At 35.1% G+C, this 19,051-nt stretch overlaps 3 protein-coding genes and 1 non-coding gene across 4 annotated transcripts in view; 2 read left to right on the top strand and 2 right to left on the bottom strand.

Moving 5' to 3' along the window:
- Positions 1 to 4,473: 4,473 nt before the first annotated feature.
- Positions 4,474 to 5,280, bottom strand: RALFL34 (ralf-like 34). The gene has a single exon (XM_021418725.2). The coding sequence runs from the start codon at positions 5,158 to 5,160 to the stop codon at positions 4,762 to 4,764; it is 399 nt and encodes a 132-aa protein (XP_021274400.1). The 5' UTR covers positions 5,161 to 5,280; the 3' UTR covers positions 4,474 to 4,761.
- Positions 5,281 to 6,081: 801 nt separating this feature from the next.
- TRNAR-UCU (transfer RNA arginine (anticodon UCU)) lies at positions 6,082 to 6,154 on the bottom strand. The gene has a single exon. It is a non-coding gene; the product is annotated as a tRNA-Arg (tRNA).
- A 3,778-nt stretch (positions 6,155 to 9,932) lies between these two features.
- HEC1 (basic helix-loop-helix (bHLH) DNA-binding superfamily protein) lies at positions 9,933 to 10,890 on the top strand. Its single transcript, XM_021419097.1, is given in 3 exon segments — positions 9,933 to 10,669; positions 10,672 to 10,718; positions 10,720 to 10,890. Coding segments are annotated over 3 exon segments (783 nt in total). The 5' UTR covers positions 9,933 to 10,080; the 3' UTR covers positions 10,867 to 10,890.
- A 5,643-nt stretch (positions 10,891 to 16,533) lies between these two features.
- The window catches only part of LOC110408907 (triacylglycerol lipase OBL1-like), a 2,915-nt gene continuing 397 nt past the window's right edge, over positions 16,534 to 19,051 (top strand). The window contains exons 1-5 of the mRNA XM_021418044.2: positions 16,534 to 16,932; positions 17,624 to 17,817; positions 17,952 to 17,985; positions 18,143 to 18,759; positions 19,039 to 19,051. The exon at positions 19,039 to 19,051 is cut by the window's right edge and continues 397 nt beyond it. Of these exons, the coding sequence (XP_021273719.1) occupies positions 16,560 to 16,932; positions 17,624 to 17,817; positions 17,952 to 17,985; positions 18,143 to 18,759; positions 19,039 to 19,051 (1,231 nt within the window). The 5' untranslated portion in view covers positions 16,534 to 16,559. The remainder of the gene's footprint in view (positions 16,933 to 17,623; positions 17,818 to 17,951; positions 17,986 to 18,142; positions 18,760 to 19,038) is intronic.

The raw sequence follows: 19,051 nt of genomic DNA, 5'->3' as shown, positions 1-19,051 counted from the left end.
TTTTTTTTTTATTTTTCCCCTTTTAAAATGTTAGAGATCAAGTTGGCTTTAAATTATTGCTAACTCTTTCAGCTGGCTTAGACTTCAAGTGGGCAAAATGCTGAGCAAGACTGTTCACATGAGCGAAAGAACAAGGCAGGTTCACAATTCCCCACGTTTAAAAAGATAAAAACAACTGTGTAGATTAGGCTTTGGCCAAGCTCAAAAATTGGCTTAGCTGCTGAACTTGGAACAAAATATTAGATAAAGGAAAATTTGGTTCATTGAAAGTGGGTACTAATTTATCAACATCGAGGCTTACGTTAACTTGCAAGCCATTCTTGAAAGCGTCCACCAAAGTGAGTCGGCGTTGAAAGTCCAATGATTTGAATCTCACTTTACCAAAGCTGCTATTTTAGGATAATCGAAGACCCACCTTTTTAATCCATGCTGTTATTTCCAGAGATTCAACCTGACCTTTTCCATTTTTACTCCTAAACAGTTAATATATTAAGCAATTACATGCATTTTTTTATATGAGTTAAATCATTTAAATTCATATCAAGTTTAAATCATTTAAGATTCACATTGTTTCGGTCAAAATTATATTAAATTTTAATTATTTTTAATTTAATTAATTTTAAATTTGAGTTTTTTCAAATGAATTTTCGAGTTCGGATTTGTTTCACCACCTCTACTCTTTTACTTCTCCTATATATATATATATATATAAAATTTGATGTGAAGTTATTAATTTTTAATTTAAAATGATATTTGAATATTTAATTTAATAATATATGTATGTGTTTTTTTATAAAACAATTGGGTTTCTTTTACCTTTCTTTGTTCAAAATTGTGCTTGATAGACAAAAAAATAAGTATATAAAAAGATGGTTTCAAATTAAATTAAATTAACTAATGAAAGTTAAATAGATTTGGCAATTCATGTTTTCGTGTTTTAAATGTGTCAGATATGATTAGACACGAAACACGTTAAAATTAAATACGAACACTATACGAATACTATTCGTATCTTGAATCTGAAACATGTACACGTATGCATTTAATAATTGTATAACAAGATATGACACATTTAGACATGTTTATTAAATGTGTCAATATATGACATGACACGATTAATAACACAATTAACATGTTTAACACGATTAAATAAAAAAATTTACAATTAAATATAATTTTATTATTTACATTTAAAATCAATAATTATAAAAATAATTGTAACAAAACAAAATAACAAGAACATCAAATATAATTAAATAAAATTTAAAATTAAGATTTGGACATGACATAATTACATTATTATCTTTATAAAATTTAAAATTTTATTAAAATAATTGTTTAAAATTATTTAAGTAAGGGTAAAACAACCTTTGACTATTAATTTTAACAAGTTGATAATCGTGTTATGTATACATGTTTAAACACGATTACACTATTAAACACGTTTATATGTTTAAATACGATAACACGATTAATACGATTAATTAAACATATTTAAATGTGTTACTCGCGTCTGACATATAAAAGTACAAAAAATTTTATGCCTTAAACATATCAGACACGAAACACGTTAAGGTTAAACCTAAATTTGTTTAATTTTATATTTTTTCATATCGTGTTAATGTATTGCGTCTAAAATTATTATGTCTAAAGTTAAATGTTAAAGGAAAGTGATGCGTGCAGTGCTTGCAGGAATATTATGCAACCCTAGGAGGTCTCGTGTAATCTTTGCCTCAGCAATGACTTCATTAAGGACAAATCACAAAGGACACCAATTTTAGTTATACTTTGTTAGGTAGAGAAAGAAAGTGGTCCAGTTGATGGCAATCCACCCACCAGGGGCTGCTCTTTTGATTGAAGACGATATTCGTTGGATCAGCTAATTGTCAAAATACTGAAAGATTCAAGGTAGGACTGTTACCAATTTTGATTGAAAGACACACCCACCGGGACTGCAACTCTCCAACTTGATTTACTTGACCAATTGGTTTTTGATATCAGCAGACACCGACGCCGCTAACTACTCTACTCTCTAATCATACCAGCCAAGAATCAGGAACTGAGCTCACCTTAAAAACTTGGACTCTCGAATCTCTTTGATTGTATCTTAGATTTGAATGGAGTTTGCAACAAGGCTTGCACTGTTCTTCCACTAAGCGCAAATCTAGTCTGATAGAGACTTTCAAAAGTGCAACACAGATTAAGGGTATTTCCCCAGGTTTGGCATCCAAAGTAAACTTGGGCTAACAAAGATTTCTTCATATCTTCAAAGAATTGACACATTAGTCTAATTATGTCAGACAGATTGGGAGTTTTTACAACTGGGATTTTGACAGAGATTTCATATCTTACTTAGGATACATGGTTCCTACTGCTCAGATTCTATGTAGCCGTGACTGATCCAACTCCTGTGATTGCTGCATAGATCGTGCCGCAGTTTTCATTTATAGTAACCCCAGTGAATCTAATTTGTGCCGACCACATGTCCAAAGGACCGAAGCAATTGAATGACTACACATTTTGATGCTTTTAAGACAAAAACTTTCAGAACTGATAACCTGATTTATAGATCAAACAGTGAACTGGGTTGAAGGGGAAAATACAAATCGAAGTTCACAAAGGGATTTTTTTTTTTTGAGGAATAATACCTAACCAATTAATTAAGCTCAGTCTTCTGAAACCGGTTTACAACTTTCTACTGAATTGAGTTCTAGAGCAAAGTTGGTAAACAAAAAGGCGTGTAGAAGCCACAACACATTTTTCTTGCTTGTTACCTGCTTCGATTTCATCATTGGTCTCAACCTCCAGTTCTAGAACGAATAAAAAGAAACAAGCCAATTAGAATAGTGATTTCTTTGAGTTTGACTTGATTAACCTATGGTTTTGTTTTGAGTTTTGGCTTGAAATTGAGTAAAATAGAGCTTTTATTTGATTACAGAAAACTTAGCTAAAGGTCTTAGCTCTACAACCCATGGCAACGTCTAAAACACTAGTAAGCAAGCACATCTAGGAAATATTCATACGCATTTCTCGACTTTCCTGGTTGACTTTGTGGTTAGTTAGGGTTGAAATAATTCCTGTTTAGAATATCATATGGATCAGGCCCAATTTTGCCCTGCCTAAAATATAAACAGCCATAACCTGCCCATTTGTATCCTACTCAGTAAGTGGGCCTCGACTCCTCCTTATGACTTGTAGTTGAAGCCCCAGCTCTTTTTTGTTGATGGAGAGATGACAGATTTAACCAGTCATGACTGGAATTGAATCCATTACAGTTTGCATAAGGTTTATGCCAAATAACAAAGAAAATGATCAGTGATGATGGGCAAAGACATCATCTGTGGAGTGAGTTGTGAGTACTAGAACTGATCTGGCTTCTAAAAGTAGTTCACTGAGCCTTAACAGTCAGTCTCACGCTAAGAAATGGAATATCTGAAATCACCACTGGGGAGAAACAGCGTACTACAAATAAACACCTTCAACCTCATTCTTCCTTTTGGTTAAGCAAAAGAGAGAGGGAGAACCTCATTCTTGATTCTTCCTTCCATCCTCTATCAAAATTTGAACAACTACCCCAACCCCTCATGATCCATCCACCATTAAAGTTGTCTCATTAATGAGGGTAAAGTAAGTTGCTGGAAAGTAGCTGGGACAGCATATGATATTTTTGAAGATTTGAAAAGTGTTTAACCTTTTTCTTTTCTTTTCCTTTTTGACCCACAGCTCGACATGAAATGTGCTAGTACTTGGTGTAATAATCTTGAGGCTAGGCGGCCAAAAACTAATTACCCAAGTACAGACATAAACACCAGGTTAATTTTGCTTATTGGAATGGAAAAGAGTAATGTAAAAGACAATTCTCCCTGGAATCCACTCGTCATCCAAACGAGGCAATCAAGCAACTCACAACAATTGAAAGCAAACATAAACGAGAAAACCAATCCAGAATTGAAAACTAATAATCAGAATTTAAATGTTCACAATCTTATCCAAAACCATTTGCCCGTTAACTCACCAAAGCAGAAGCTTACTTAACATAACTCTACCCTATTATATAGTAATAATGTAATGTTTTCATAATTTGACATATAATTAAATTATGACAAATCGGTCTAGTCAAGAAAGTACTCATTAATTATGACAAATCAGTCGAAGTTCTTATGTTAGTTACATTGTTTACCTACAATAATCATAACCAGAACCGAACTCATTATACCTTAAAACGCTCAAATGGTAGATTGCACATTACCCAAATCTTCCAAATTGATCTCAGAATCTATTAACAAAGCTAAACTAAACAACAACAAAAGCAATCCCAATCTTGCATGAGCTGACACTGAAAAAGATCTAGCAAGTTCAAGTCGTCAAGCAATTACATGTTATGTAAGTTTAGCAGACCACATATGAGAACAGGAACAGCTCTATCATATGATAATCGAGCAAATGGATTAAAAATACAACGAAGCCAAAAAGTTAGTATATACTACTTGAAACAATTACCATTAAGATAAAGCAGTTTAAACCTCATTACACATATAATCACAGCGCTAATCCACATAACAATGCGCCAACACAAAATACGCCTACAGCATCAAAATCACACCAACACAACCAGAAAGGAAATAGAAAAAAAACCCTCTCAAGTCCCAAAACTCATGCCATATTAGCTATATAACACTCAAATCTTCCACAGTAGCACATATAAACTTTAATCCTTACAAAACCAAATTTTACCCAGCTCAGAGCCTAAATTAATAACCTTCATCTCCGGCACCGAGTGATCCTGGAACATCCCCTGGTGTATGGATGGACAGGACCATGAGCCTTGAAGCAGTTGTGTGTATAATAAGACCGCCCTGACCGCGGTGGACATGGGATTCTGTTAGCAGAAAGCGCCCCGTACGAAATGTAATATCTCATTCTCTTCCAAAACAAAGATCTACGACTATACCCAGTTTCCTCTTCATCATCTATCTCCTCATCACCTTCCTCATTGTCGTTTAAGTCGCTGTAAAGCGACATTGAGAGTGGCCACTCCAAAGCATCTCTCATAAGCGTCAAGCTTGTCTCTTCAACTTGGGCTGCAACTTTCGAGCTCGACAAGACAATGTAGGTGATGAAAAGGAGAAAAACAAGCTTGCTAAGAAGTGAAGAAGCCATTGCTAGTAAACGAGTTGCAAAGCTGCGAGCTTGTAGAAGAAGAGTTAACGAGCTAAAGTACTGTAATGAAAGTAGTTTGGGTTTGGTTAAGGGTACAGTAGGGTCACGTGGAGCAGAGAGGTGATTGGGTTCCAGCTGTGCTTCATCAATGCTCCATTTAACGCGTGCCTCGGTTCTAGTACTCATCAAAAGGAATGTCGTCTTCGGTGTGTTCGAGTTCATAGTTTCAAATTGGTTTTCAGCCGCTTGATTTTATGATCTGTGAGAGGTTTATGTGGGTTCCATCATACGTGGCCCAATCAAATTCGTTGAACTGTGATGAGTAGAGTAAAATGGGGCATGTGCCAGACTGGCAAATGATAGGAGACATCATGCACATGCAACTGATCGGTGATGGGATGATGGTGAAGGACGCGGCTGGACGCTGGCCCGACGTGGTGGGATTAGATTGGGCCGCTTGATGCCCTTTCGAACTTTAATAATTGAAGTACTAATGTTGCAATTTAGGGCGATTTGTCCCTTTTTGGGAACAGCTTAAGGGCAGTTTTTTTTTGTTTTGTAGCAAGACAATAATAATTTATCTGAATTCATTTAGATTTAGTAGTGTATTTCTTTATCTTTAAATTTTCATCTGAATTTATTGTGCATTTTTTGCATTAAGATAATGAAGGTATTTTGGTTATGGATGAATTGATCAGTAAATAATGAGTAACTTGAAAGAAAGAAGAATTTGCCAACTAGTGGGCCAAACCACAATCTTACCAGATCGAGTGGGCTAGGTTGGATTCTTGGGATCATGACTCAAGGGAATTCATAGAATTTTGGGTCTCATAAAAATCCTTCAATAGTGATCTGGGCCTGCTAGGAATAATGGGCTTGTGGTCCTTTCTATTTACATAAGGGTGAGAAAAATATGAAGCACACACCCAGTGGGACTCGAACCCACAATCGCCTGATTAGAAGTCAGGCGCCTTATCCATTAGGCCATGGGTGCCACTGTAAAGCGCCTTAATTTAGTCACTAAAGAACGGGAATTATTGGTCCCATCCACAAGTATAGCTCGTTCCTTCCTTTGAGATTCTTTTCTGTTTCTTTCGTTGGGTGTCTTCCACGCTATGTGCAACAAATAATAATTGTTTTCCTCTTTGTTTTGCTAAGTAATAATCTATTAAGTTGAAGCAGTAAGTGGTTGTGTCAATTATCAAACAAAAATAATAATGATTATAATTGGCTGCGTCGTGTTGAGTTTGGGTGGGGATTTCAAGTCAATTTTGTTCAAATTATATTGGATTGTTTTGACTTTTATCATGAATTTTGGATAGTCATTCGAATTTCAATATTAATTGCTTCATTTATTTTCTATATATAAATTTAGATTATAAGATATATCTTTAATTTTGAATTACTTGACCTTAAGTAGTACCCTATCATTTTATAAATTTCACTAATTTTATATATTTCAACTTTTAAATTCGAGATCAACAAGTTAAAATATCAAGTTTTAATTACTAAAACGTTTTTAAAGATGTTTTTCAGCATTTTTTCTTGTCAATAATGTATTGTATGAATGGAGTAATCTCTTGATAGATTTTCATTGCCCATAAATTTTATCAAAGTATGGTATTGCCAATACTAATATAAATTATTTTCTAATTGTTCCTGACGAAATGACTTAGCTTGTGAAACAATCCAACTTGTGGTGTATCTTTGAAAATAAAAATATTGGAAAGACAGGGAATTAATCCTTTTTTTAAAAAATTTTCCAATCATGCTATTTTGAGTTTTAGATTCGACAAAATTCAAATTATATTAGATTTGAGGTACTGGCTTTCGTGTTACTATCTTTTGAGTTGAGTATGATTTCATCTCTGGTGTAATTACGCCATCTAAAAAACCCTTTAAATTTATATACTAGTATTAATCACAAGGAAATCCAAACTTCTTAATGGGACTCTACCTTAGATTCTAAAAGGCCGTCTCATGGCTTAATCCAAGTGGTTAATGATCATTCACGCTTTATGTCAGTCTTCCTCCCATCTTAGATAAGCTTGGTTCATTAAGCCCTTGGATTCTGTTATAGAATTGGACGGTGTGTTCATCAAAGAAAGATGTCGTGCTCATTTATGTAACATCAGCACAGCAAATAATGACAACGGGTGCCGCGATAGACTCCATCATGACTATCTCATCTGTTTTTGTGGTCCATTTTCCACATTGTCTTTATCGTCGTTTAGATTCCTGTCCACTATGCCAAAAATAGCTAGCAGATAAAGAAAACCATCAAGAACTTGCCAGTTAACTCCAATTTCAATTGAATAAACAAACCGACGGAACCCAAAAGGTTATCCCACCGATTGGACTAGGGAGGAGTTGTTTGGACTTTAGAGCTGCTATATATCAGATCTTGACCTAGAGTTTTCAATAAGGTGCATCGGCAGGGCCTGAATTGGCACTTTGGCAGAGTTGAACGGACCCGCAGTTATGAATGAATCACTGTTTTTCTTTTGCGTGCTTGTAGGAGACTAGAAGTTTGGGGAAATGGACCCCTGCTCCATCATTGAAGCACAGTCCAACATGAAGATAGGCCACCTTATTTTCTCTGTCAAGTTTCGAAGTTCGAAGATCTCTTTGTGTTGCCTTCATTTCCATGAATGCATGAAAAAAAAGGGTTGTCTTTTATTTTCGAAGGCACGGAAAAGGGTTCTCTCCAGACGCCAGTATTGTTAATGATAAATTGGATGATCGAAGCTAGACAAATCTGACAAAGTTGAATTTCTATTGCGGCTTTTTGTTTTGTTCATTTCGGAAACCTGTATGAAAGGGATCGTTCTTAGGTGAAGAATATTAGGTAGTGCAAAGAAAATTTGAGGATTCATGAGCAATGGGACCACTTTCTGAGCAATGCAATTATCTGCTCTGTAAGATTTCTTAAATATTACAAGACGTAATCAAAATATGCACTGTTTTCTACTACAAATCATTTTTATGACTGTTCCTCTTTTTTTTTAAAAATATTTTCCTTGACTCTAATTTGCTTCTATGGCCTGGGAGGCAGAAGATAGGGGGAAGTTATCTGATTTTGATGCAGAATTAAATATTGGTTTTTGTGCTTACCGGAAAAACCGAGTCTCAGACCCCCATGTGCACTTCAAATGTACTTGTCATGGTCCTTACACAGTATCATTTCCAAAATACACAGTGAGTTTCGTGTTCTTAACATACAAGAAAACTACACAGTATGGTACACTAATATGTATGTAGGTGGATAACGTTATTGTTAATCAGAAACACAAATGAAAACAGCACATTTATATATGATTTGAATTACTCTGACCTATGGTTTAAATCCTAAAGCAGTAGATCAAAGAAGATATATATTGATGAAACATTTTCATTAATTTGTGTTGTTAATTAGAGAGTTTTTCTGTATTCATTGACAGTATGATGTGAAAGTGTGAGTAAAACCATTTTTATGCACAATTAGTTGTAATTTATACATTTTGTTCAATTAAACTTCTTCTTCAACAATGGCCAATGGCCTTTTCACGTATTAAGGTTTGTGTTTTAGTTCCATTTAAGAGGGAGTTTGAAATTTATAGAGATGCTCCCCAACTAAACAGTGGAGATAAGCACCACCCACCATGAAAACATCAATGATATCCCAGTCTGGTTATTCTTGTTCCAATACCGATGTTTCTTTATAATAAATTTCCCCTGAAAATTTTGAGAGCATAGTTAAGGATCATGTTAGAAACAATCTTGTTAGTTAATGTTCTTGTCATCTCTCACGCAAACTTAAATTCCTTTTCCAAGTCAATCAAATTTATTGTCCTTTCTGTGGACAATTTTTTTATAGATGCTGGTTGATGAAAACGGAGAAAACGCAGCTCAGGAATGAAAGTGTCAGTTTATTACAACCAGTTAGCAAGCAACAAAGAAAAATTTCACCCAAAAGGAGCATCTGTGTACTTGCAGTGGGGTCTGCATCACCGTCACCCTCTAATCCACCTTGAATAGCGTGCCAAAGGCAAGCAGTGATTAGTGCGAGAGTTGAGAGACCAAAACTGTATCCACTGCAAGTGTACGTCAGCACCACCTTAGTACATTGCCCAAGCAGAACAACACAGTAAAGTTCCAATTGAGTTGACTCCTTAACCCCACGTTCACAGCTTGCTGTCTCACTTTCGTCAAAGTGTCTCCCGAAATCACCGAAATCTTTCTCCGGCACCGGAGCCCGCTAAGCGGTTGCCGTTCTGACACATGTCATGTGACTGTGGGGTTCCATGGTCTTTCTTTCAACAAAGTAAGCAAAAAAAATATTTTTAAAGGGAAAGCATGCAAAGCAAGCACTTTCAGTACTCAAAGGCGCAATCCATAAGAACAAAGTGGTTCATGCACCTTATTTGAACAATTCCTTTAATCCAAGCCTTCCAATTTGTGGTTCTAGACGCGTGACCAATCGGATGTTTCACACGTGTTGGCTTTGAACTTCAGTTGGTGTTCCTGGTCACTAGATCGGATGGTTGATAGGATCAGTGATTAGAGTTAGGCCCACATAATGCGCGGTCACTATCAGAGATCACGTATTCAATCATAAATGATTTTGGGGGAGGGGACTTTCCTATCAGCTTTGCATGAATTTTTAAAAATTGGTCACAAGTTGCTATATAAAGCTCTTCCTCTTCCTTGCTGGAAATTGGTATACTTTATAAAACACTTTTCATCTCTCCTTATCTCTCTGCACATGTCTCTGATTAAAACCCTAACTCTATAACAGCTATCTTTCAGCTCCCCCCCTTCCTCTGGCCATTCAGCCTTTCAGAACTATCATTTCCGACTTCCCCATCTCTCTTTCTCTCAACGCACGCACGTACGCAGTGGTACTTTTAAAGGGGAAGACTCTAGTGCGTGTGAGATTCAATGGATGTTGACCTGGTGAAATCCTCAACAGAAGATCACATGGATATGATGACAATGATGATGCAAATGGAAAAGCTTCCTGAATTTTGTGAGCCTTTCCAGAGCCCTTCCACATTTCCTGAAATCCGCTTCTCTAATGGGACTTCAAGCTCCAGCATCCTGCCCATACCACCCATTTACCCAAGCCCCAACTTTTCTTCACTCAATACATTGATGACCCTGCCTCCCACTTTGTCATTCATTGGCAACAACCCAGTTCAAGAACCAGTGACTCCACCTCTTCAGCCCAACAATATGGCCAATAGCAACAAGTACAAACATCCAACTCCTTTCAACTATACAAATCCATACCCTTCTTCAGTAGATAAGAAAAACTCCATGGCTGCAATGAGGGAGATGATTTTCCGTATAGCAGCAATGCAGCCTATTCATATAGACCCAGAATCCATCAAGCCTCCAAAAAGAAGGAACGTGAAGATCTCTAAGGATCCCCAGAGTGTGGCCGCCAGGCATAGAAGAGAGCGGATAAGTGAGCGGATAAGGATACTGCAAAGACTTGTTCCCGGAGGCACTAAGATGGACACAGCTTCAAGTTGGACGAGGCCATTCACTATGTCAAATTCTTGAAGAGACAGGTTGCAATCTTTGGAACAGGCTGCAGTTAACAGGCCAATAGGTGTTGGGTTTCCAAGTGCTACAATTGCTGATGTGGGCTACTCCTCTTTGCTGAAAACTTGCCAGCCATCTCATCATCAAGTTATGGGCAATATGCCGATGCTTAGATAAGAGATGGAATTTAGAATTTAGTTGATTTCTGTACTGGGTAGCGGTGATGCTTTTGGTTTACTTGTAAAGGGTGAATTTTTTTCTTGTTCTTAATGCGACAGAGAATTTCATCGTATGTTTTCATATTCTGATTAAAATTCTAAATTTTCTCTACATCTCTATATATTCTTGCCCATTCAACCGAAAACAAACTTTCGTCACCAAAACGTGCAATAACTCGAAGAATCATTAGGGATTAATTAGGAGGTCGTCGTCGATCGAAAGAAATTTGGGGAAAAATTTTTTCATGTCCTTTGACAATTTTCCCATGCATTAATTAGAACTTAACCCTCACACAGAGGGTAGTACCACATTAAGTAATTATGTTGGTGCTTAGAGAGAATTTGACCATCCGTCATACATACAATACGCTCACAGGTGGGAAAGATGAGAATTTTTTGGTCAGTTAAATTTTCTATTTTTTCGGCCCTCCATGCATGGAATTTCCTTTCATTTTGTGCGTTTGTTGTTGTGCGTTACCCAGCTAGCTCTCACAGCTTATATCTAAAGTCTAAACCATTATATTCTGACGTAATATTAAACCACGTGAAAAAAATGAAAGTTATAAAAGATTGATACTGGTGGTCCATTGTCAGCATTGATTTTCTTCGAATTGCACTTTGCGTTTCCATTGGATTCGCTGAAATTCAATTTGATTTAATAAATATGTTTATTGTTTAGAATCTATTATATATTTTTTGTAAAAATCTTAATATATGACTGATCTAACTTGATGTCAAGACATACTTAATTTGTATCATAATTAACATTTAATGAAGTCTTTTTTAGTACGGTCCTTTCTAAGACATTCTATTTCATATTTACCGAATGATTGATTACTGCTATTGACCTTAATTAATTGCACCTCTTGTTTGCTATAAGATTTTTTTTTCTTTTTTGCTAAAGTGTTATAAGATATTTGAACTTCGACAATTTAATGCTCTCCAATAAATGAGGTATGTTCCCTTTAACCTTTCATTCGGATAGAGTAAATCTTTTCCATATAATCCAACTCTACACAACCTGTTTCTGAGTTGCTTCACTCATATCTATCGGAGAAATCTAACAAGGCACACCTTTAAATTTCCTCAAGGAGCGCAGGTGGGGCTTTAAATGGAAGGAGGTCGGCCAAATAAGTTTGATTTGTAAAAGACTAGTTCGTAGTGCGTGCGGAGGCACTTGCTAGGAATAATTCCTCCACCTAAATAGAAAAAGACTGAAGTGCGATCTCCAATTTTCATTTAAAGGCTTTCATAATCTTCTATACTCTACCAAGCGTATCTTAGGGTACATATAATTGCATAATTTTCTCTCTTAGATATTGGATATGTGTGTGTGTATATATAAGTGGCAATTTTTGAAATTCCTATTGATTTGTTTAAGAAAGAAATGAAGAAGACGATAAGCATAACCAACTTCAAATAAAGAAATAAGAAAAGGAAAAGCAGAACAACCCCTTTTTTTTCTTTTGTTTGCTCTAGTATTAAATGAGGGGAACGTGGGAGGTAGGTTGCCTCCCAAGGCAGGGTCGACTTGTGTTAGTGTTCATGTCTCAAGGGTCATGACTCACTAACAGAGCCACATCCCCCCTTCCCATCTAACTTAATGAATTCCATGGTGTGTATTAGAAGAATAACTAAAAGAGTATTTTAAAAAGGAAAAAGAAATAAAAGGGTCAAACCTCATGTCTCATCAAGTAGACCCTTGTGAGATATCCCACTGAGGCCCCAACATCCCCACAAAGGCTTTGATTATTCGAGAAGGGTAAGTATTTAGGACATTTTCCTATATCCCTCCCCCGGCAATGTTCATTGCATCCCTTCTCTGACACATTCTATCTTTTGTCCTATCATTTCATGCAATCCATTTTATCCATATACCTTTTTTTTTAACTTTTCAGATAAGTTCTTATGTTGTATATATTCATGGATTTCATTTTCTAGAAGTGGTCTTACCTGGTTTAATTTATTTATATAGGCGCAACCAACTGATTTATTGGTAATTTCCAAGTATAGTCTTTTCTTCGAATTTGGACTTCCATTTCTAGCTTTTGCCTATTGATTGATTAATTTTACCATGAAAAAAATATATTGTTTTTAATTTCGTCGAAATGCTATTATAAATTTGATTTTATTCGATAGTATTACCTATAAATTATTTCATTGCAAATTCATTGAAAATACTCTTTTTCTTTGGATTTTCAACTAAAAATTTGTCGGAAATGATTTGTTATTTTGTAGTGTTAACTCTCAAATTATCACCGGAGTTTGAAGAAGGGATTCTATAAGAAGCACTTCCTTGAAATTAATAGTTGTGGATCATGTGATAAGTTATATTTATGAACTTCATAAGAAGAGAAACTTAAATAATGGCATAGAGGTGCAAGATGAAATTTTGGGAGGTGGGGCTATAAATGAAGGAATTGTCATGATAGAACCTCCAAGCTTTCAAATGTAAGTTTCTGTATTCAATATTACTCTCTCCTCTCTCTCTCTCTGAAATATATATATATATATATATATATATATATATATATATGGTATATGAATAGAGACAATAAAAAAGTTGGTTGGTTGGTTGGGTTGGATTTGATTTTAGGGGGTAGGAATGCACTCTTTAAAGGGGAAGGGTGGAGAGGTCTTAGATCTAATGTCTTTGGACCGAAATTCTTCCATTCCTATGTCGCTTATGCAAGGTGAAATGCATGAAGATGTTGTAGGGATCTCAGACACAAATTTGGATAACTTTGTCTATGTTCAGTCTTCCTTGTTTACCTTCACGAGTTTTTTGTAGTTTTCCTTTTTAAAAAATAAAAGTTCTTTCCCTTTTCATCTGAAAGCAAGAGATCTCTCCAAGTAAATAGGAAAGAATTTCCCAAATCTTTAACAATAGTGTAAAAGCTGTCCCAAATTCCCCTACCTCCCAAACCTCTGAAACTGCAAGAGTATTGAAAATGTACGAAAAAACCTTGAATTTTTGTTTGGCTATTACAACTTGTATCTGTACTTTTCAATTCTGAGAAATCATTAGGTTTTTCCACCCCTATGGCCTTTTGGTCCATGGCTAGACAATGTGTACATGTATGATTGTGTTTGTAGAAGAGATTTGTAGCTTTAGAGCCTTCAACGTCTAATGATACTTAGATTAAGTCATTAATTAAAACACAATTTCATATGACCATTAAACGAATACAATTCATCTTTATTTTGAGACGTTTGAAAAATATTTGTTTTCCTCATTTGAAAATGAAAACATCAATACATTTATGCATCATATTGTAAAATAAGATTTTTTTTGTCCTTTTTTTTCTTTTGATAGTTGATAGTATGGCTGCTTATGCAAAGGTGAGAAGTGTGTTCCAAAGCGCTAAGGGACTCACCTATATCTTTTTATATATTGATGACGTAAATAGCTTGGAAAAAGAAAGAACTTGGGCCTATCGGCCCTGGAAGGCCCCTAGATGCTTTTCTTCATTCTATGTAAGCGATGTAGAGCCAAATATTGGACTTTCAAGTTCTCTGACAAGAAACCAGTTCTTGAACTCCAAACTTAAGAAACCCCAAATTAATCAACATATAAGCAAGCCCTAAAAGGAGCAGCCCAACCTCGACAATTTCGAGAACATTCATGTTGGTTTCACAAAAGCCTTGGGCTTTGCACAATGCCTACATTTGCCAGACGAATTCACACCAGATTGAAAACGGAAAGAACCCATTAGCCTACTATCATTTGAGCGAAAAGTAGATAGCCCTTTTGAGCAAAAATCACCATAGAGCAAAGAATTTGAACAGCATGAGATTCGATATTTCAGATTGTTTACAGTAATGATATAGTACCAGGGCACCTTTATAATGATGGTAATAATTATATATTTGTTCAAGCACTTCGGTACCTATGTCTTCTACAGCAAGCATTATAAAAGGAAAGGGTGAGCTATCATTAAATTCTTCTGTAGACATAAGGAAAGGTTCATATCAACTACAATTGATTTTTTTAATTCTTATATAATACTGTAATTTTGTAATTATTTGATTTTAATCATAACTTGTGGATTGAGATGGCATTCATCTAAATTTTTTTTATAACTCACGTGAACTTAATCTGTATTTATGTTGATTGCGATCGATTATTCATATTGATTGAGATTTTATAAGTTTTTTTTCTCTCATTCATATATAATATGCGATTATATAATTATATAATTGAATGTGAATTGCGTTCTAAAATAAAATATTAAGAAAAATGAATTATTAATTAATACCATACCTTGGGATAATAAACAAAGATTATTATAATCATTTAAAAATTTTGTTGTCATTTACCTTACATCCTGCTAATCACAGTCAAATTAATAAATCTATGCGATATAAATAATTAACTCAGACTTGATCTAACTGTTATTATTCTCTTAACAGAGAAAAAGATTAACTAATCAAATCTCATTCTCTTATATATCCCTACTCTCATATGTACCAAAAAAAAATAAAACCTGTGCAATATAAATGGTGCCCTTCTCTGAGATTAATTTCAGAAACAAATGTGTGCATTCTCTATGCGGAATGCCTTAATTCTTCTAATCAACATTAATCTTTAATATGTTAAGTATTATATTGTGGACGACTCATGCACATTCACTTACTCCTTGGATTCTTTCTGCAAGCTGAGCAAGAAAACCAAGGAACAAGAATTACATCTCACCTTCCACCGGCCGTTAGCCCCACTACCTAAACTCATTTTGAGAGCTGATAAGAGGTTTCACTGTAGCTGGCGATGGATTAGATTTAAAACAAGAGTGGTTGCAAAAAGTTGTCAGGATATTCCAATTGCTCGTGCCTGCTGGATGTATTCCAGCTCACTGACCCCCCCAGGATTATGTAATTTGAACCGCAATCAGTTAACCCTGTTGGCTTGTTACTCCTATTCCTATATAATAAGGTCTGGAAATGTTGAAAACTATGCTAGGCTGAGTACAAATGAAAAGTTAATCAATTTGTTAAATATATAAAAAATTATAGAATAATATAATTTCAATATTTTCATGCATGTCATTTAAAAAAAAAAAGTCATTACAATGAGTGTTTTCGCACAGTGAATGGTGTGAACTTGTTTAACAATATTGACGATATGACACATTACCTTCCTTTTTGTCGTATATAAATTATTTTTGAGTTAATAGTAATTTATTAACTGTTGGCATTGAACCCAACATGAAATCATCTTGAAAGCAAGTAATAGAAACTGAAATGTTGAAAATGAATTTGAGAATAGAAAGGGGAACTTCTTGGTACTTTCTGACTTTGTACAAGAATCAACCATGACCACGGATTCACAGTTTTACACGTTTTAATGACCTCCTACACGCTTTTGTATTCCAAAGATGAAATTCCTGGAAGAAGGTGATGAATAATTCTAAGGCTTTGTGGTCAAAAAATATGTAAATAATGGATCGAGCAGCCCGGTCGGAATGATTAATGAGGCCTTTTCTGACATCAACTCCCTTAAAGCGGTACTGTATCATTAGACAAATGAAAAACATGTGAGAGAAAACCCTTTTATAATTAAATATTGGAAAAAGTTAAGTGATGACTAGCTCAGCCTACCCCATGTGTTTCTGTCTCTATTACTTTTTTCAGTCCATAAATTTGGTATCAAGGATGGGTAGAGGCCATCACAAAAGCAATCACAAACCAGAGAAGTTCTTTTGCTGTGTAGATATGGAAGCCAAGGCGTGCAACAAGAGTTTCTGTAGCAATTATTTGCTATTGAACCCTAAGCAAGCTACTTTCATTGATATCTTCCGCCTTTTGTTTTCTAGTGATTTAAAGAACAGAAAATTTATTGATAGCTCTCATGAGACACAGGAAAATTTCTGGTACAGATTGCTTATATTCGTCTCCATACTGGTACAGTATCTTCTGCAACTGGTATCGAAGCCATTGGCATGGATAGGGTCATCTATCGAGACTTTGATCAACCTTCTGTCAAGTAATGATGGCTTCTTTTGTCTGATAATGAATATCATACGAGGTATAGATATATATATATATATATATGTGTATATACATATTGTAGAGATTTGTTCTCCTGTCTTTCATTTCGTAAACAGAGGTTTGTTAAGCTTAAAGTTGATTGATCATCTGTTTTTGAAGTCAAGAGTAAAACATAGTATACTAGAATAACTAGATGGCGATTGCAATTGGCTATCAAATTAATGCACCTAACAAGATTCCCTTAATTCCTTTCCTGTCCCTGGAGTAATTCTTTTTTTTTAAAAAAAAATTTCTTTTGGTACAATATGACCTTGTCAATGTCTAGTGGAGTAATTTTCCTTTTTTTTTTTAATACAGTATGACTTGGTCTGACTCCCAATTGACAAGAGCAAAGTACAAATGCACATGTCTGCTAGGAAATGTTAAAAAAATTGAAACTGGTGACTAGTCCAATTCAAATAGAATTCAGATCAATTTTTTAAACTGATGTTTTAATTTTTACTTTTTTGAAAGTCTAACCATTTAATTAAATGTTAATTTTTGGTATTAAAACACTTGTAGCAAGGTTGATTGCTTGATTTGTACCAAGATAATTAAAACAAAAAAAAGGAAAGAAAAAAAATCCAATCAAATAGTTAGAAATTAATTTAGCATGATTAAAAGAAATTCTGTGGTTGGGGGAAGACTAAATTTGCATAGATTAAATGAGAATGTTGTACATTCAACAGGTAAGGTTGTGATTCCAGACAGAAACTCGGCAACATTTACTTCTTTTATTGGAAATGTGGACTTGAGAATGCAGCTAGACATTAAAATCAAACAAGGAGATAGCAAGTATTATCCAGCACTTGCGATGATGGCATCTAAAGCAGCCTATAATAATAGAGCTTACACCGAAACTATTGTAGAGGATCATTGGGAGGTACAACAACAAATTGATTACTCATATATATATATATATATATATATATATAACATTTCATGATATTTGGCTGGAAATTTGATCGCTTGAATATTGTTGAAGTTATATATTAATTTTGCTATCTTTGTCTGCAGATGGAGCACTTGGGATTTTTTGATTATTGGAATGGTACCCAACTCCTTGCTTTTTAGGATAACATATTATTATTATCTTCCATTCATCAAATCAAAAAAAGAAAAAATAAATGAACATTTTCTTGTATTTATATATGCAAATATTAATGACTTACAAATTGATTTAAATTAGTTAATTTTTACTTTGGTAGATTACATGGAAAAAGCCACAACACAAGCCTTCTTGTTTCAAGATCGAAGGGGTGATGATGACACTATCGTTGTTACATTTAGAGGAACTGAACCGTTTAATGCAGATGATTGGTGTTCGGACTTTGATATCTCTTGGTACGAGATCCCCGACGTTGGAAAGATTCATAGCGGCTTCATGAAAGCCTTAGGGTTGCAGACAAATTTAGGTTGGCCTAAGGAAGTCGTGCCAGATCCAAACCGCAAACAACCATTAGCCTACTATCACCTCAGGGAAACGTTGAGAGACCTTTTGAGCAAAAATGATGGAGCAAAATTTATAGTGACAGGTCACAGTTTGGGTGGGGCGCTAGCGATTCTGTTTCCAGCAGTTTTGTTTTGCCATGATGAGAAATTGCTGCTGGAGAGATTGGAAGGAGTGTATACTTTCGGGCAACCAAGAGTAGGAGATGAGATGTTTGGGAATTTCATGGAAAAGAATTTGAAGCGGCATGAAATTCAATATTTCAGATTCGTTTACTGTAACGATATAGTGCCAAGGGTTCCTTTCGATGACAAAAATATTTTGTTCAAGCACTTTGGTACCTGCGTCTACTACAATAGGCGCTATGAAGAAGAGGTAATTAAGCAGTGACCCATCTCTTTAATTTCTTTATTTTCAAGTTAATAATTCTATGTCAGCCACTTGCGAGCTTATAAGAGCTCAGATCAGCTAGAAATCTATCTCAGTCACCCATCTATTGCGTAATTAATACCAAGAATTGATTACAGACCTAATCTATGATCTATCACCATCATCCTTGACATACAAGGGTCCCGCTTCCTGAAATCAATTTCGCCACTGACAATTACAAAATCCTACGTTCTCTTTGAACATTATTTGGGAATTTAAATGCAGGTTGTTGAGGAAG

The sequence above is a fragment of the Theobroma umbraticum genome, unplaced genomic scaffold, assembly GCF_002168275.2.
Source record: "Theobroma umbraticum cultivar Fairchild unplaced genomic scaffold, ASM216827v3 scaffold_44.0, whole genome shotgun sequence".
In the NCBI taxonomy this organism is placed as follows: domain Eukaryota; kingdom Viridiplantae; phylum Streptophyta; class Magnoliopsida; order Malvales; family Malvaceae; genus Theobroma; species Theobroma umbraticum.
This window is presented reverse-complemented; position numbering and strand designations above follow the sequence as displayed.